The sequence below is a fragment of the Lampetra fluviatilis genome, chromosome 1 (assembly GCF_964198595.1).
Source record: "Lampetra fluviatilis chromosome 1, kcLamFluv1.1, whole genome shotgun sequence".
Classification (NCBI taxonomy): domain Eukaryota; kingdom Metazoa; phylum Chordata; class Hyperoartia; order Petromyzontiformes; family Petromyzontidae; genus Lampetra; species Lampetra fluviatilis.
The window spans coordinates 13,069,375-13,087,077 of NC_136275.1; the positions used below are offsets into that span (position 1 = coordinate 13,069,375).

The 17,703-nt window shown below is 43.2% G+C and overlaps 2 protein-coding genes across 3 annotated transcripts; one reads left to right on the forward strand and one right to left on the reverse strand.

Moving 5' to 3' along the window:
• Positions 1–2,395: 2,395 nt before the first annotated feature.
• On the forward strand, positions 2,396–5,130 carry PSMC3IP (PSMC3 interacting protein). The gene is made up of 8 exons (XM_078863674.1): positions 2,396–2,405; positions 2,564–2,664; positions 2,825–2,914; positions 3,120–3,231; positions 4,198–4,343; positions 4,477–4,530; positions 4,661–4,720; positions 5,004–5,130. Exons 1-8 carry the CDS (start codon positions 2,396–2,398, stop codon positions 5,058–5,060), a joined length of 630 nt encoding a protein of 209 aa, XP_078719800.1. The 3' UTR covers positions 5,061–5,130.
• Positions 5,131–5,765: 635 nt separating this feature from the next.
• LOC144934786 (mineralization regulator ANKH-like) lies at positions 5,766–14,179 on the reverse strand. 2 transcript variants are annotated; one of them, XM_078861062.1, is made up of 12 exons: positions 13,981–14,179; positions 12,206–12,422; positions 11,551–11,669; positions 11,248–11,331; positions 10,872–11,036; positions 10,553–10,687; positions 9,468–9,560; positions 9,003–9,101; positions 8,751–8,880; positions 7,350–7,473; positions 6,553–6,652; positions 5,766–6,329 (listed from the first exon to the last, which is right to left on the reverse strand). In XM_078861062.1, exons 1-12 carry the CDS (start codon positions 14,065–14,067, stop codon positions 6,186–6,188), a joined length of 1,497 nt encoding a protein of 498 aa, XP_078717188.1. In that variant the 5' UTR covers positions 14,068–14,179; the 3' UTR covers positions 5,766–6,185. The 2 variants fall into 2 exon arrangements, with proteins under 2 accessions (XP_078717188.1, XP_078717102.1); XM_078860976.1 differs by having other exon boundaries at positions 5,766–6,347.
• Between the last annotated feature and the right edge of the window lie 3,524 nt (positions 14,180–17,703).

Consider the following 17,703-nt stretch of genomic DNA (forward strand, 5'->3'; position numbering starts at 1 on the left):
CTCGCTCGCCGGGAGAGTCACGTGACTGATTCGCTGGTCACGTGGTCGGGTTTCGCGCCAATTTAGAAGGAAGAGAGAAGCGCCAACGTTCAACAGATTGAGCACTCGCTGATACAGCAACACAGCCACTAACACTAACACAGCCACTAACACTAGTACAGACACATACACTAACACAGCCACTAACACTAGTACAGACACATACACTAACACAGCCACTAACACTAGTACAGATACATACACTAACACAGACACTAACACTAGTACAGACACATACACTAACACAGCCACTAACACTAGTACAGACACATACACTAACACAGCCACTAACACTAGTACAGATACATACACTAACACAGACACTAACACTAGTACAGACACATACACTAACACAGCCACTAACACTAGTACAGACACATACACTAACACAGACACTAACACTAGTACAGACACATACACTAACACAGACACTAACACTAGTACAGACACATACACTAACACAGACACTAACACTAGTACAGACACATACACTAACACAGACACTAACACTAGTACAGACACATACACTAACACAGACACATACACTAACACAGACACATACACTAACACAGCCACTAACACATACACTAACACAGCCACTAACACATACACTAACACAGCCACTAACGCATACACTAACACAGTCACATACACTAACACTAGTACAGACACATACACTAACACAGTCACATACACTAACACAGACACTAACACTAGTACAGACACATACACTAACACAGACACTAACACTAGTACAGACACATACACTAACACAGACACTAACACTAGTACAGACACATACACTAACACAGACACATACACTAACACAGCCACTAACACATACACTAACAGCCACTAACACATACACTAACACAGCCACTAACACATACACTAACACATACACTAACACAGCCACGAACGCATACACTAACACGGAAACATACACTAACACAGCCACTAACACTAGTACAGACACATACACTAACACAGTCACTAGCACAGTCACTAGCACAGTCACTAGCACAGCCACTAGCACAGTCACTAGTACAGTCACTAGTACAATCACTAGCACAGTCACTAGTACAGTCACTAGTACAGTCACTAGTACAGTCACTAACACAGTCACTAACACAGTCACTAGTACAGTCACTAGTACAGTCACTAGTACAGTCACTAGCACAGTCACTAGTACAGTCACTAACAGTCACTAGTACAGCCACTGACACAGTCACTAGTACAGTCACTAGTACAGTCACTAGCACAGTCACTAGTACAGTTACTAACAGTCACTAGTACAGCCACTGACACAGTCACTAGTACAGTCACTAGTACAGTCACTAGTACAATCATTAGCACAGTCACTAGTACAGTCACTAACACAGTCACTAGTACAGTCACTAGTACAGTCACTAACACAGTCACTAGTACAGTCACTAGTACAGTCACTAACACAATCACTAACACAGTCACTAGTACAGTCACTAGTACAGTCACTAACACAGTCACTAACACAATCATTAGCACAGTCACTAGTACAGTCACTAACACAGTCACTAGTACAGTCACTAGTACAGTCACTAACACAGTCACTAGTACAGTCACTAGTACAGTCACTAACACAATCACTAACACAGTCACTAGTACAGTCATTGATACAGCCACTGACACGGTCACTGACAAAGCCACTAACACAGCCACCGACAGCCACTAACGCTCACACACTAACTCCTAGCACCCTACAAATACGTACACAACCTAACAACTCGTGTTACAATAATTAACTCAACTCAGTAAATAACTTTACACTACTCGTGTCAATGACAACGCGCTTGGTGAGCGACTCGGCTGCCTGGTGAGTGTCCCGTGAGCCACAGTGCCTGACCCGACGACCGGAATCGGTGACCTTGTCCGCTGAGGGTATAGGCTGGCAGGTGAGCGACCCCTTGGGTAACTATGTAGTCGTGAGTGAGTGACTGAGCTGCCTGGAGAGTGACTTGGCTGCCTGATGAATGGCAATGTATGCTGAGTGACTTGGGCTGTCTGGGTGATTCGACTGAGGTGTCTGGCTTTTCTGCGCTGCCGCAGGTGAACAAGTATCCGGTCATCACCATGAGCAAGACGAAGGACGCGACAGGCGAGTGTCACCCTGGGCCCGCTCTGTTCCACCAACTCACCACCACTCTGTAGCGAGGGAATTGGGGACCAGCGTTCATCGTGGCCGTGACTTGAGCTCTGCGAAGGCGAGCAGTGGGCCCTGTTTCAGCCTCGTCCACGCAGAGGGCCTGAATATTTGCCCTGTCGACTGACAAGAGGCCCCTGGCCTCTTCGTCATGCAATCTTATTGACGTTAGAGCAGATGCGCTTACGTGGCTTAGACAGGTTGACCTTGCATAAATGCTGACAGTAACAGCAGCAGTCTGTGTGGCATTTGCACCCTTAAATGTTCACGTTTCTGGAATTGGTACATTGATAGACCGAAATTTTACATGTTTAATGTGAGATGACAATTTTTCTGTCTTATCAGCCCCTGGAGTGATTTTAAATTACCTGAATCACCAGAATCGCCCATACAGTGCTCAAGATATACAGGGAAACCTGAACAAGCAACATGCCTTCGGAAAGACGGTGAGCATTTGACAGATGCACGTATGTTTTTTCAAAAACGATTAATAGGAAAATAAATATCCTCACAAATCGACCGTTTACAAATGTTATTTCAAAGTGCATGCTGGCTTTTTTTTCAGTATATCTGTTTATGCCTGGTGTCCTGTAATTGTTCACACAGGCTGTGGTAAAAGCCCTGGACCAACTTGCTCAGGAAGGGCAGATCAAAGAGAAAGTTTATGGAAAGCAGAAGATTTACTTTGCCAACCAGGTGAAAAACCAACACTTTTTTCCCCACACAAAGCTGGCATTTAAGACATTTCCTTAATGCATTTAGCAAATTAGAGATGTAAGAATCCTTCGTGTTTATAGCCGTGTAAATTATCAATTGGAAAAATGTACTTGAATAAACAATTTTTTTGTTGTCTATGGAAATTGCTCAAAATTATGACAAAATATTGTTTGATTTTTTTTAGGACCAGTTTCCGATAGTTGCAGATAATGAACTGAAGGACCTGGACCAGAAGGTCGTGGAGCTCAATCAAGGGATAAAGGAGAATCAGCAGGTCTGCAAGGAGCTGGAGACAGGTAAGGCATACTGCTACATTGCCCCACTGCACTGCCAAGTATTCCCTGAAAATGTGCAGGTTTGTGTGGTGCATATACAGTTGTGCACTTCAGGCAAATATTTTACCTTGTGCATTATTATTATGAATCTAAGGCAATGAAATGGAATGGCAACTGATGGGGAAATAATCTGACATTTGCTTGTGCTTCATAAATAATTTGGTTCATATAGAGTAAGAGTTCCTCTTTTTTACCAGTATTGCATGTGTTACCTTGCTGTGTTTAACTGACATACGTGGGGTGCGTTTGTAATGTGTGACAGCATGCACAAATGTATGCTCCTGTATGTGTGAGAATAGTAGTATCCAATCATATACGTACTGTCAGGTATTGTACATCTGAAAGAGATCTGATGATGATTTATACAACATGGGGACCTGGCCAAGGTGAATCTTAAAAGTAAAACCTTAGTCTTCTTGGTTCTTTCCCTTCTACGTGACACTACCGAAAGAACCAATAAGATTAATCCCTGCAGTCACGAAAGCTTTAAATCGAAAAATAAAACCTTAGTTTTAGAAATTTTGTAAGGTTGTAATGCTGTAAAGAATCAGAATGTTTTATGTCAATATGAAACACAGCAGCTTCGGGAGGCCTTCATCCAGCAGTGGATTACCCATAGCTCATACTAATTCCTTCATCAATCACCCAAGAAAGCCACGCTGTTTCCAGCATTGGGGTTGTATTTAACACCAATGCCTTTTTTGGTTTTAGCTATGGGAAGAAACCAGATAACCCAGAGGAAACCCATGCAGAATAAGGAACGAACATACAAACTCCACACAGAAAGCCACCCGAGTCAGGAATTTAAACCAGCTCCTTGGTGTGAGGCAAAAGTGATACCACTGCACCACCCTGCTGTCCATGATCATCATGAAGCATCATCATGAAGCAAGGCAAGAGCCGTAAACATGGGCTGTGTGTGTGTAGAACTGCGAGGATTGACTAACTCCATGGTCACCGAAGACCTAAAGGGGGAGACAGAGCGGCTGCGTGCAGACTGCTCCGCACTAGAGGAGCGGCTCAACACGATCAAAAACTCTTCTAATGTCGTCACGCCGGAGGAGAAGGAAGAGGTACATTTATGATGGATTTTATGCGGTATGTGCTGTTGTATAAGCAAGTTCTGACTGCTACGTTAGATCTAGAATCTTCTGTTGATAAAGAAGATGTATTGTTTAAAATATTGAAGTTTTTGTTCCTTTGTAGGTGTACAAACATAGGGTTCAATATGTGAAGGAGTGGAGAAGAAGAAAGAGAATGGTATGGCTGATGCATTGGCTGGGTGTGGTTTAATTTACCAAAGCAACGTTGCATTGAACTGGGACTTAATTTGATATTGTACATTTCCTTAAAGATATGTTGTAAAATATTGGTTAATCTTATTTTACAGGCTACAGATATGATTGATGCAGTTTTGGAAGGCTACCCTAAGACTAAAAAACACTTTTACGTAAGTGCAAACATTTTTTTACTTTGCCAAAAGAACGAAAGTTTTTTTTTCTCCAAATATTTGCCATCCTGTCTTGAGACCTTCAGGATATGTGTAGGTTATATGCTTACCATGATGACCATACTGAAGATTGAGATACTGTGTCTAGATGATATTTGACACATAGAACATCACTGAGAGATGAGACTGCATGTAGACGTTTTATAAATCCAAACTGGATTGTAACTACAGCAATATCAATGTTCACTGTAAAATATGTTGATATATGTTTTCTTATTTTTAGGAGGAAGTTGGCATTGAAACAGATGATGATCACAAGGTGACCATCCCCAACATTTAAATTCAGTACAACTGCTTTCATGACTTTAATAAACTATTGTACAGTTGCTTTACAAACTGGTGTTTTTTTATTTCGCTCTAATGCTGGAAGCATATATAAATCATTACATCTGTCTTGTACTGGGGGAACAATAACTCTCATAGAGACAATGAGTTCAACGAGAGTATGCAGTTGTGTTGCTATGAGTGATACACTTACAGTAAACCGGGAAAATAAAAAAAGGGTCAATAAAATGGCTTGAATTTGCTGTTGTGCTAAATTATATAGATTCGAGAATGTGCTTACAGTGGGTTTGCATTTCGTCAATGAAGCTTGTGTTTCCTTTCTGTTCATGCCTGTTATAAAGTGATGCTAATTACAGTGGCAATCCAATTCAACGAGATGATAAAGATATGAGTGGAACAATATCAGCTGGCTTCTATAATACCATGCAGCAAAATGTTCGGTGCATAGATTGATGGTTTTAAGCAAATCTGATTTTGGAATATGACTTGCTCCATATGTTTGCCATCAATAATAGCAGAAAATATCCACACCAATAAAAGTGCCTTGTGCTTAATAAGTATTGTTGCAGATGTATTGACTTTGTTGGCTTTAGATTGTATCACGTGGTTTTAGTTGCTGTGTTTTTTATTCAAACACTTAAAATGAAGAAATAATAGCATACCTTCAACGGTTCATTCTATGGTAAGAAGCCTTTTTTATTTGTCACGAACAAACATTTTTAAGAACTTGTACATATTACAAATAAATTGGTGTGAATTTGTTACATCAAGGCATTTCTTGTTTCCCCTGAACTAATGTGGTCATATGCACATGTATTATACGTACCTGAATTAAATTTAGTAAACATTTATACACAAATGAAATCCAAAGATGAATAACTGTCAAATTAAAAAAATTATAAAAACCTCAATAATAAATATCCACCTCAACAAAGACGTGTTTTTATATTTTGACACAGGCTGCACAATACTGTAAAGAGGTCCTTTGCCTTAAATGCTGACCAATTACATATCTATGATTCCACTGTGGCCCAGAGGTCAACTGTCTTGATTGAGAGCTCTCAGAATGGTGGAGTATTTGCTCTGTTGCAAGCTGCCGTTTTTACTGGTCTGAGTATTGCTATGTGTACAGCCCTTTTCTGTGTGGAACGGTAGTGGCACCGGTCGTATCGCTGATAAGCGTGGCACGCTCACACGTCCCGTCATCGTAAATGCTCCAGTCGCTCTCGTCTGATGGCTCGGACGTCTCTGCACTCGGCAAGCCCTTTGGGACATCAAGCAGCTTTAAAAACAACAAGAACACAAATAAAGAGAAATGACTATAAAAAAGTATCAACGTTTCCAACGTGATTACATTTACTTGTGAATAATGCATGCAATATGTGCCCATCTGAACTTTATTTGGCAATTGATTGTAATTTATTTCAATTCCCATCCCCAACAGTTGTCCTTTTATGCTTTTAGAGCAGAGAGATAGGTAACCATGCCTGTTTGTAGCAGATGTAGCAGAAAGCAACCATCACAGAGAAGGCCTCGCCGAGAAAGGCCGCCAGCAGTGATCCCACACCCAGAGCGGCACCGTGCACACTGCACACCACCACACACCATGTGTGCACAGCCGTCACATCTCCCGTCAAACTCGAGAAGCAAATTGAAGAATAATGTATGGTCTAATTTGTGTTCATTTGATGTGCAAGCATGTGTTTGACACTCTAATAAAAGATGGTTAAGCTGGGCGCTCATAGTGAAGTCGATCAAACGCCCAATGTTTGGCAGTGTGCACATTTTAAGCATAGACATGTTTAAGTATTGTATTTGCCTAATTCAAATCCAAATATTTGGTTCAGGTCAGTGTACCACAACATTGTATAAAATAAACTATTTTTATTTTAAGTCATTGTTCAAAATACATTTTATTTTTTCAAATTAAATGCTTCAAAAAATGAAAGTTTCAGGTTACAAAAAGTGCACCAATCAGTTAACAGAAGAACTCAACTTAAGAAACAGTAGACAAAATACCTGTATGTATTTTGGGGATTGACAGCCCACTGTGGGAAAATGAAGTGGTTGTCATATACATAGACTTAGCCCTGCCATAGGAATGGGAAATTTCCATAATTAATTTAGGGCTATGAACAGGAGTTGATTGCTACCTCGATGCTCATTTGCACAAGAAACCACTCTAATTAGCATGTGTACATTGTGATGCATTTGTTGACAAATGTGTTGCGTTTTCTGATTTGTACATTGTGGTTCTGTGAATGTTCTTTGTGTCAATGCCCACCCGAGGTAGGGTAGGGCGAGGAGGCAGCTAACGAGTACAGTGAGTCGAATAAACGGGCTTGGGGCCATGATTCGCGTTTTCTTGAGCATCATGAGCCATCCACTCAGATGTGCACGGATTGTAACTGTGAAGGAAAGAGACATGACGATCACTCGGTATCTAGCAGTGGCAGAAGGTAATGCTCTAGCACAATATCGAATTGACCTTGGTGATACAAAGTGTGACAAGGTAGGCGATTTTGAATCCTGCTTATTGCATTTATTTCTGTAATTTATTTATTTAAACATGCAAAGTTGAATTTATATAGATAATTATTGTCGATCGACAAATAATAAAATTGTAAAATAAATAAAATGGAAACTAAATTAGTCTTGAGATAGCTAGTATTCTCTCTGGTTGTGACATTATAAAGATAAATAATGCATGTGGTTAATGTTTTAAATAGGAATGATAAATCCATCACAGCAAAATCAAATGGAACCTTATTTTCAGCTGAGCTTCCAAATCCAAATCGGACAGATATTAATCTTTAGCGCTTGACCGTTAAAAGAAGAAATATACAAGAAATTACAATTTGCTATTTTTTTTAAGTCCTGGTAATACCAACAACAGTGAGTAACAATAACTGCATCTGCATCAACCTTGGGGTGGACCCTGGCTGGTATGGCTCAGATGAAATGTGTCATTTGTGATCAAGGGTGGGATGTACTAACTTCTCACTCCATGGTCATTGTTTTTAACTCTCGCACCATTGATAATTGTTTTTTTTTACCCTTTTATCTGGCAACAAAACTGACACCTTTTTTACGAGGAGTCATGTTTGCATAGACCACAATACCTGCGGTCATAATGCAAACAAAAAACATAACTCTGATAATGTGCACTGTCCTTGAAGTTGATTGGTTCACACCCGAAACAGCTTTCCTTAGAGCCTAGTCTCACATGGGTTGGACCAGATGACGCCAAAAGGCGCACAACTCAAAGACAATGCACCATCAGAGTATGAGAGCTCGGAGTAAAAAAGGTGTCAGTTTTGTTGCCAGATAAAAGGGTAAAAAAACAATTATATTTTTTACTGCCAAATGAGGTACCAATGGTCTCGCACCATTGTAAATATTTCATTCTCATCATAATCAACCATGATCTATCCACTGCTGGACAAAGACCTCCCATAGCCATCATTAACTCTTCAGGGTATGACGATGCAACAATCTGCCTATCTCTTGGAACACAAGTTGATCTCTATACTACTCCATAGTGGATGCTGTCTTGGGTGTGTACCCATTTCTAGTTTTGAAAGTCCTCCCATCGAGGGAAGACATTTAAATAGTCGAGGGTTTTTTCAGATCCCATGATGATGCACATGGGAAGCATGCACAGCTGGAAAAAGCGAGCACTTACTTGGGATTGGAAAGAACGAAAAAATTTGAAGTGGAACAATGCAGCGTTGGGCAAATGTGGGCTCCAGCCCAATGATGGTCACCAGAATTTTCTGAGCCAGGCCAGGGAACCAGAACATCAGCAGGCACAACTGTGGCAGAGTATGGGAACATTGTTTTATACGAAAGACATAACAGAATCAGAAAGTACAAATTTTGCTGTTAGGCGATTCACCAGAATTGTATTGGTAAAATTATCATGAATTGTACTTACGCTGAAGGCAGTAGCAAAACAGGCTGCTGTGAAGTTCCTTATCTCTGCAGGAGAGAAGTATCCTCCAGGTGTTGACAGTGAGCGGTTTCTGGGATTAGTCTGTAGCATACAGTTGTTGTACAAGTAAAACCCCTAAAGTATAGGCTGCATTTTCTAAATATGCAAAAATTTAGAGTGACCTTCAAATGTATATCCTGCACATTCTTAGAGGCTGAAAATACATTTTCTTGTTTGGTTATATGATTCCAGCGTGGTGTTAAACCCCATGGGATTATTGGGTAATAAATCATCGCATTTGCAATTGCATTTTAGTTGAGGGAGCAGTTTTCACCTTCATGGTTCATTTAGCACTATTGGTGTTGTATATAAGCCACACAAATAAGTTGGGTTTTTTAACGAGGCAGATATTTCCCACATAAAAATTACGTGTTATGTTTACATAAATATACAGATTCAATGTTGTACCTTGCAAAAAGCTGGGTATATTGTTCTCAGGTCTCTGAGCCATCCATAAGGCATGTGTCCCACTGGATAGGTTGTTGTCATGATTGCTACAGCCTACAGGAAGGCAACACAGCAATCAGTGTATAAAGCAGTGTGTTTGTGACAGGCTGCACTTGTAACAGGACTTGGCAGAGTATGAAATCAGATTTACACATCATACCCATAACTACATTTAAAAATATCTCTACAGTGGACAAGATAGTAAATAAGCAAACGACAGCTTCTTTCACATATCTGTTCCTCCATATGAAAAAATAACAAATGTTTACATATCCCGTTAGCCCCAAGGCCTTCTAGGATTGCATCATGTCAGCAGGATGTGTTCAACACAAGCAAACTGGCCTCGACACTGAGCATCCCAATAGGAGAATCATGAATTCATTCTCTGCTTATTTATCTTGTCGTTTGTACTCTCCACGATGCTGATGATTATTTCGTTTTGCATTGTCTGTTTTTTCGTCGAACTGGGACCGCATCTGGTGGGGAGGGTCCTTGCCTATCGAAATCTGGCAGTTGGCTAACATTGCTGCGGGCAGGCTTGTGAAACGCTGAATGTCAAAACAGGTACAAAGTTTTATTATTTTATCCTGCTGAGATTATGCACTCCCAGAGTGCCAGATGGCTGATGGGATGTGTAAAAATACTTTACATTTGTTACGGTAAAGCCACGTAGATAGAAGAAAAATAATAAAAATATCACGACGTTTCGGTCGCAACACAAGCAATCGTCATCAGGTGAAAAATATAGATCTCCCGCTATATTTTTTCACCGAAAGACCTAAAGAATATAAATTCCTGCAGTCACGAACGCTTTAAGTCAAGATTTAGCCGTATGATCTGTTTATTTTTACGTACATTCTCCACAACGACACTGCTTGTTTTGTTTACAATGACTAGTTGACTGCACACATATTCAAGCGACATTTCACTGCACACGGGTTTCCTCATTTAAATATTTCATATTAATCTTTTTTGTAGTTTTCTTCAACAACAAACATATAAGCAGTATAACCAAGTACGTAATGGAATGTCAATCGTTGCATTACCTCCGTGGCAGCAGGTGTTCCACGGAGGTCTCGAGATACCAGCAGATGGACAATGGGCCGACTGATTCTCTGGGACGCCAGTATGAGTGCCAATGGCCACCAGAAGTTGAGCATTCTGCACACCGATACCTCTGTCTAAACATACACCCCAAGCGTTCATAAATGCACAGTCACAATCCTGCCAGAGAACCATGTGGACGAAGAACTATTTTATGCACATTCTTCAAAAATTCTCAAATAACGATTGGTCTATAAGTCAGGCATTATTGTAATATTTTTCTAAAAGCATTTGAAATAATGTCTTCAATCGTGTTCTCACCACATCGGGTCTGGCTTCCTTAAGAAGAAGGCCTTGCACCTTGATGTAGTAGGTAAGGCAAACCATGGCGAGTCTGACCATGGCGCCGGTGTATAAGGCCAGGATGGGGACCAGCAGCGGGTCACACTCAATCCTGCTATGTACAAACGCTGTCACAAATGCAACCTGCCGACACACCGAGAGACATTTTTGGTAAGTGCAGCTCAAACCGGTTGCCAAAGGTTAGAAAAAGTAGCAGCTTGCCTCCAATGGACATATTTTAAACATTTGTAGTTGAGACATGGCATAAACTGATCGAATTGTGAAACTTAATCCTGAAGATTTTTTTTTTAATTCATAAATGTCAAAGAATGCACTGTGTTGCGGCCTGACTTGCCTGTGCGCAGACATCAGAAACGGAGGCACCGCCTACAATCATGGTGTACTTGTGCTTCAGCAATATGCCCACATGTGTCCACGCCTGAAGGGAACATATAAATACAGCTGAAATCGTTGGTATTGTTGGCAAAGACTACAGTATTTGCCTTGCTTACATTTTTAAATTGCAACTACAGTATTTAAAAAAAAGTGTTTTTAAGAGCACTTGTATACTTTATGCATAATGCTCTCTGGATAAACATTTTTTTTTCTGGAAGAGCCCTAAGTTGGATGTTGGTGTAATGAGTCACCAGTAACTCACCAGGGCATCAACTAGAGGATAAGCCGCCAGGTACAGAAAAGCCTGCCGCGTTTTTCTCCCAACAGCCTCGTCCACTTGATGTAGCCGATCAATGGTGTAATAACCCAAGTCAGTGAGCGCTGTGAACAATGAGAGTTCCACATTAGTGATCACATAAATGCATCACACACTTTTCCCCAGCATTTGCATTGACAAAAAGGCCAATTATTTTTACACCCAGTCGTTGTTGCTGAGCAAAAAAAATTTCATTCAAGAAATATTGATCAACCACGATACATTTTGAGCCGTGAGCTGTATTGAGGCGACAATAATTTGACTACATCTTAGTGCACACCTATAAACGGTTACTCTCTCCACAACATCAAGAAGTCACTTAATGAGCAAAGTGGGTCTGCACTGAACTCTGCTTCTTGTGCCTATTCTGCACAATTTCCTCCAGTTATTCATCTTGCTCCGAAGTTTACTTATGACTTACAAATTAAAAAGACTAAGCTATTGCATAACTAATCTCGGCAACTAAATAAAAACTAAAACCATAAAAAGCGTGGAAGCATCACAAATAAAAAATCAGCTATAATATAGTCAGGAACTATTTGCCAACATTTGGCTGCACGGGTCAGATGGGGTAGAACCAGAATGATGAGCATCTGCTGACCAATGAGCATGTGGAAGGCAGCCACCATGGCACCGGTAACGGCCATGCAGCCCAGGGCCTTGGAGCGCTCCCGCCGGCTGCTCACGAGCACGAGCCCCACGTGCTTGAAGTCGCTCATGGGTCCCGTGAAGAACTTCATAAGGGAGTAGGCTAGGCCATAGCTGGCCAGTGTCTCCACCGAGTTGCTGTTCATCGACGCTATCCCACGATTTAACACCTGGGGTAAAACATTCAGATACTGTACTTTAATTTTAAAATTACAAGCAGCGTTTCATTTCACGAAAGTAAACTACCTATAGTGTAACAAAGCTGCGCACAATGTTAATTTGTCACAGATGGAACTTTCCATCTCAAATAAGCGTTAAGCAAATTCGTACAGAGTTTAACTTCCTTGTGTGCTGATAAAAATTAAATGATGCTGCCATCAGCATTGCACAGGATGTTGGTTGGAACCACCTTCCTGGTGACTACCGTTTAGTAACCAGCATCCTGATGGAAGTTGCCAATATCCTGTGCAATGGTGTTAACAGCTTAACAATTTTATCAGTGCACACACGAGCAAGTAACAACTTGCACGTATTGGTCCCGTGAATTTGATATTCTATAATCTGCTTATTTACAAATGTAAGATAATTAATATTTGCTCATTTTTGTTAACATTAGGTGCCATACATATATCCTAAAATTCAATTTCATAAATGTTTTCATTTATGAATATTGCAGACATATACATAAGGCCTGTTTCGTTTAACCCTATTATATACCACGTTTCTAGGGACTGCCAACTTGAGTCCTTATTTTTCCTTAGAACTGGAGTTCATGGAGGACAACTAAAATTGGTTTGAAAAAAGTGGCGGCTGATGTAAATTTCAGAGTTACTCGAGCAAATCACATATTGGAGGCAGCTTTAACCCATAAATACCGGATATTCCAGGTCGGCCCAAAACGTGACGTAGAATGTAGAATTTACTTGAGTTGTACAGTTCATGGGAACGTACTAACGTGCACATACTCTGGTGGCAGCGAGTATCCAATAACAACAACCATCATTGTGCGTAGATAACGTAAGTCAATTATATCATGAACGCCAATGTATACATGTGTGCTAACCACGAGAGGAATTTAGGAGAGATTTTGTGTAGAGCGCAGACTACGATGGTTTACTCTTCATGTACGTTTAGGAATAGTTAAAGGCATGAATGGCACTTAATGCCAAAAAAAAAGTGTTCATATCTCTCTGTTGTGTGCACCACGGATGATGCCTGCTCAATCTACGGTTGTGTGTGCGTGTTGTGGCTTTGTGTGGGATTTGGTCCGTTTTATAATGAATGTAACAGCGTTATGGAATGATATTAGCATGAATGATGGCTATAAAAATTTAAAGTATTATTCTGATCCCTGGCCACGCCACGCTAACAGCAGTGACACGTTCCTCCTGCATCCTGGCATCCGTGTGTCGAAGTGGTCTGTTAATATATCAGCATGAATGCGTCCATGTGCTGATGCTTGTGTGGACGTAATATTTGATGTGTGTACGCTATATAGGTCGAGGAACACATGCAGTATGCGCAATTTACGCAAGGTGTTTGTGCGCAGTAAATGTGAATTGAGTTGCACGTATCAGCTGGATAATCCTTGCATAGGCGACGTTCCATCACAATTAACTATTCGTATAAAAAAAAAACATTCAGTCAGCATGTGGATGCACACACAGATCTTGCACATGTGCGTGCGTCTGTTGCGTAGGTGTAAACGTGCGTGTGGTGGTGGCTCACCTGCTCGCTCAGATCCGAGGCCAGGATGGTGACTGCGAGAGGGGCGAGGAATCGCACCAGGGGCCAGTACCTGCCCAGGATTGCCATCCCGTCACCGGCCTCTGGACACTACCAACAACAGCAACGACCGAGGGAGCGAGCCGAGTGCCCGTGCCGGTCACAGCCACCGCCCCCAGCTTCCCACCACACGACACGTGCACCCCCCACACCACCACACCACCCGTGCACCCCCCCCCCCACACCACTACCACACCACCACACTACCACACGTGCCCCCCCCCACCACACACCACCCGTGCCCCCCCCCACACCACACACCACCACCACACCACCAACCCAACCCTTGCTTAACAGCGTTGTCTGTGCGTGTGTCAATATGCGTATGCGTCTATACGCGCGTTTGTGTGTGCCTATGCGTGGTGTCTTATACTCCCGTTTGTATGCCGAAACGCGTGTGTCTGTGTGTGTACGTGTGTCTGTCGATGTGTGTGTCGATGTGTCTGTGTGTGTGTGTGTCTATTCGTGTGTATGCGTACGTGCGATTCGATGTTTTTTTGTACGTTTGTGTCCGTGGCGTGCGCACCCCGGGCGATGTTAATGATTGCGCTTGGACGCGGTGACACTAAATGTATGCAGAGGATGATGAGTAAGTGTCGGGATGGCGGGCATGAGAACGAGTGTCGTGTCCACTGTGCTGGCCCCTTCTCTCTCTCTGTCTGTATCGGCAGACTCGTGTATTGATGTATTCATATGCGTTGGGTCCGTGTGTGCGCTTGCGTGAATTGGAAGCGGTGGAGTCGCGAATAGCGAAGAGCGCCCTGCGCTACGAGCCCGGCCACCCGAGTTTCGGTTTCTGCTCACGGCCACCAAACACGATTCTCTGAACCGGTTCTTGGCCTCCTAGGGAGAGACAAAGGCGGCCGGGCGTGGTGCTGGCCACCCACCCCTCGTGCTGGCCTCGTTAACGGCAATTGTCCCAAACGTCAATTACGGTTATCTTTGTTGCACGTGAGATGCAATCAATTGCATCTTCTGTGCAATGGTTTGTGACATCAAGATGCTGTCCGTTCAACAGATAACTTTTTTCTTCCTAAAACCAACCGAATATGATTGAAGTTGTACTGGTAGGAACCTCCTGGTTCCACCAGCCCACAGGGGATTATTGTGTCCGTCCGTCGTGAATCAAAAAATGGGAGGGGTGGGGCTGGGTGGAGAGGGGAAGGTGGAGAGGGGCTGGGTGGGGAGGGAGGGGAGAGGCTGGGTGGGGAGGGTGGGGCTGGGTGGGGAGGGGCTGGGTGGGGAGGATGGGTGGGGGGAGGGAGGGGTGGGGCTGGGTGGGGAGGGGCTGGGCTGGGTAGGTAGGGTGAGGTGGGGCTGGGTGGGGAGGGGCTGGGTGGGGAGGATAGGGAGGGGCTGGGTGGGGGGTGGGAGGGGTGGGGCTGGGTGGGGAGGGGCTGGGTGGGTAGGGTGAGATGGGGCTGGGTGGGAGGGGTGGGGCTGGGTGGGGAGGGGCTGGTCACCCCGTGGTGCCCTTATAAAACTCAACGTTTAACCTACTAACGCCGGCTTGTGCCCGCCCTCACAGTCGGGCATATTTGCGGAATACACCACGCCGCCGTTGACCCTGGCCATTGACCGAGCAACCCAACGTTCCTACCAGCTCCCTCCGCAGGAATGTGTTGTTTGGACTTGAGATAAATAATACGTTCTATAGACACTGATGTAATTTGTTCACATCCTGTCTGGCATGTACGATTTAAGTTATAGATGTGAACTGCACATCTCCGGTTGCTATGCAATACCCACTGACCATGCAGCTATTAAGGCATCATTGTATATATTTCCATTTTCACGCGATATAATAGGCTGTCAAGTTTACTATTCTTTTTTACAAACATTAAATATACTACGAAACGCAACCTCACATTTCTATCAATAGAATGACTATTGTAGTATCCAACTTCAATGTTTATTTATTGTCTGAATCTATTTCTAAAGCTCTGCATTCTGTTATCTGACATGGAACAACCTCTGGCTTATTGACATGCACATGTGCAGGTGGCATGCATTTTATAACGGGCTAATATTTCAGTAGCTTCTATTCTGCATACATTTGTGAATAATCCGTTTGTTTTATATAACCCCAATATTGTAGCTTTTCAAATTCTTCATCCATTAAACATAATCTTGTCATGCCCTGTGTATACTGCCACACGTTTTAATGACAACCCTATTCTGATCAAATACTCCTACATACGTTTCAGAAACTCGACATTTAGCTCAGAGTATTATTGCTGTTTCTACTCATTTAAATATGCAGTAACATCGGGGATGTGACTGTATGGTGCCGGCCCAGAAGGGTCGCGCCGTTCGATGTTCCTACATCGTGGACAGCACCGGCTGTGTGTAACACCAGCCCTAGCGGGGCTTGGCGAGCACTGGGATAGTGCGGGCACCACGCACAGCGTGTGGTGGGGGCTCCCACGAGGGGGAGTGGGTGAGCGTCAGCCCAGGGGCAGGGTTGCCCCGGGTCATGGCACTCTGGTTGACCCCGTAGACACGTGATCCGGAGAGTCCACACAGGGGGCCCCAGGTGGGGGGGGAGGGCTATTGGGTGGTCACGTGTCCGGGGAGAGCTCTTGAGAAGGATCGAGAGAGAACGAGAATGCTCGAGAAGGCTGGGCGGGGCCAAGGGCAGAGCAACCCCGACCGTAGGGGGATATAAGGCAGGTCCCTGAGAGGGACCGGGGTCGCTACATTCGACAAGCTGGAAGCTCAACATCTGGAAGCGGGAAGCTCTACGTCTCAATCTGAAGCTCTTCGTCCTACGAGGCCCGACTGAGCGTCCGACCCTTCGTAGCAGTAACTCCTCTGTATAGAGTAGTTAGCTGGGTGGTCCCCACCATAGGCTGTATCTGGTGAAGGGGCATGAAACAACTTTTGAGGTGCATAAACTATTACCAACATCAGTGGCAGCTTTGTGGCAATTTGAAGGTCGTTGCTCTCTTGCTTGGTCTGCAGACTGGATACACAAAGTGCTGCTGTTTTCTCTGCAAATGGGATAGTCGTGCGATAGATTCTAACTACATCAAGATATATTGGCCACTCCGACAGTCATTGGAGCCTGAGAGGAAAAGTGTTCAGCATATACCACTTCTTGAATCAAGGAAGTTTTTTTACCACCCTTACACATCAAGCTGGGTCTGGTGAAGAACTTTGTCAAAGCCATGGACAAAACACAAGCAGCTTTCAAGTACCTCTGTGGAAAATTTCCAAGGTTAAGTGAAGCTAAGATAAAGGAAGGTGTCTTTGTTGGTCTTCAGATTCGTGAACTTCTTGGAGATGATGCATTTGACAGTCCACTGCGTGGCAAGGAAATGACGGCACGGAAAGCCTTCCAGTTAGTGGCAACACATTTTCTCAGAAACAACAAGGCAGACAACTACAAGGAGTTGGTGGAAAACCTCCTCAAGGCATACAAAAGCCTTGGTTGCAACATGTCACTAAAGATTTAAAAAATAAATTACTCTCATCTAGATTTTCCCCCCACCGAACTGCGGAGCAGGGAGCGACGAGAATGGCGAGCGATTTCACCAGGAGATTGCAAGAATGGAGAAACGCTATCAGGGCAAATGGGAGCCCATCAATGCTTGCAGACAATTGCTGGGCAGTGACAAAAGATGCCCCATTTAATGAATACAAGAGACAAGCCAAGAATCGCCG

Coding starts and splice junctions, on each gene's coding strand:
- LOC144934786 (XM_078860976.1), bottom strand. CDS start 14,067: ATGGCAATCCTGGGCAGGTACTGGCCCCTGGTGCGATTCCTCGCCCCT. Junction 10,688..10,871: donor AGGAAGCCAGACCCGATGTG/GTGAGAACACGA, acceptor GTGTATGTTTAG/ACAGAGGTATCGGTGTGCAG. Junction 9,102..9,467: donor TATACCCAGCTTTTTGCAAG/GTACAACATTGA, acceptor TGTATGCTACAG/ACTAATCCCAGAAACCGCTC.
- PSMC3IP (XM_078863674.1), top strand. Junction 2,915..3,119: donor AGATTTACTTTGCCAACCAG/GTGAAAAACCAA, acceptor GATTTTTTTTAG/GACCAGTTTCCGATAGTTGC. Junction 4,344..4,476: donor CGCCGGAGGAGAAGGAAGAG/GTACATTTATGA, acceptor GTTCCTTTGTAG/GTGTACAAACATAGGGTTCA.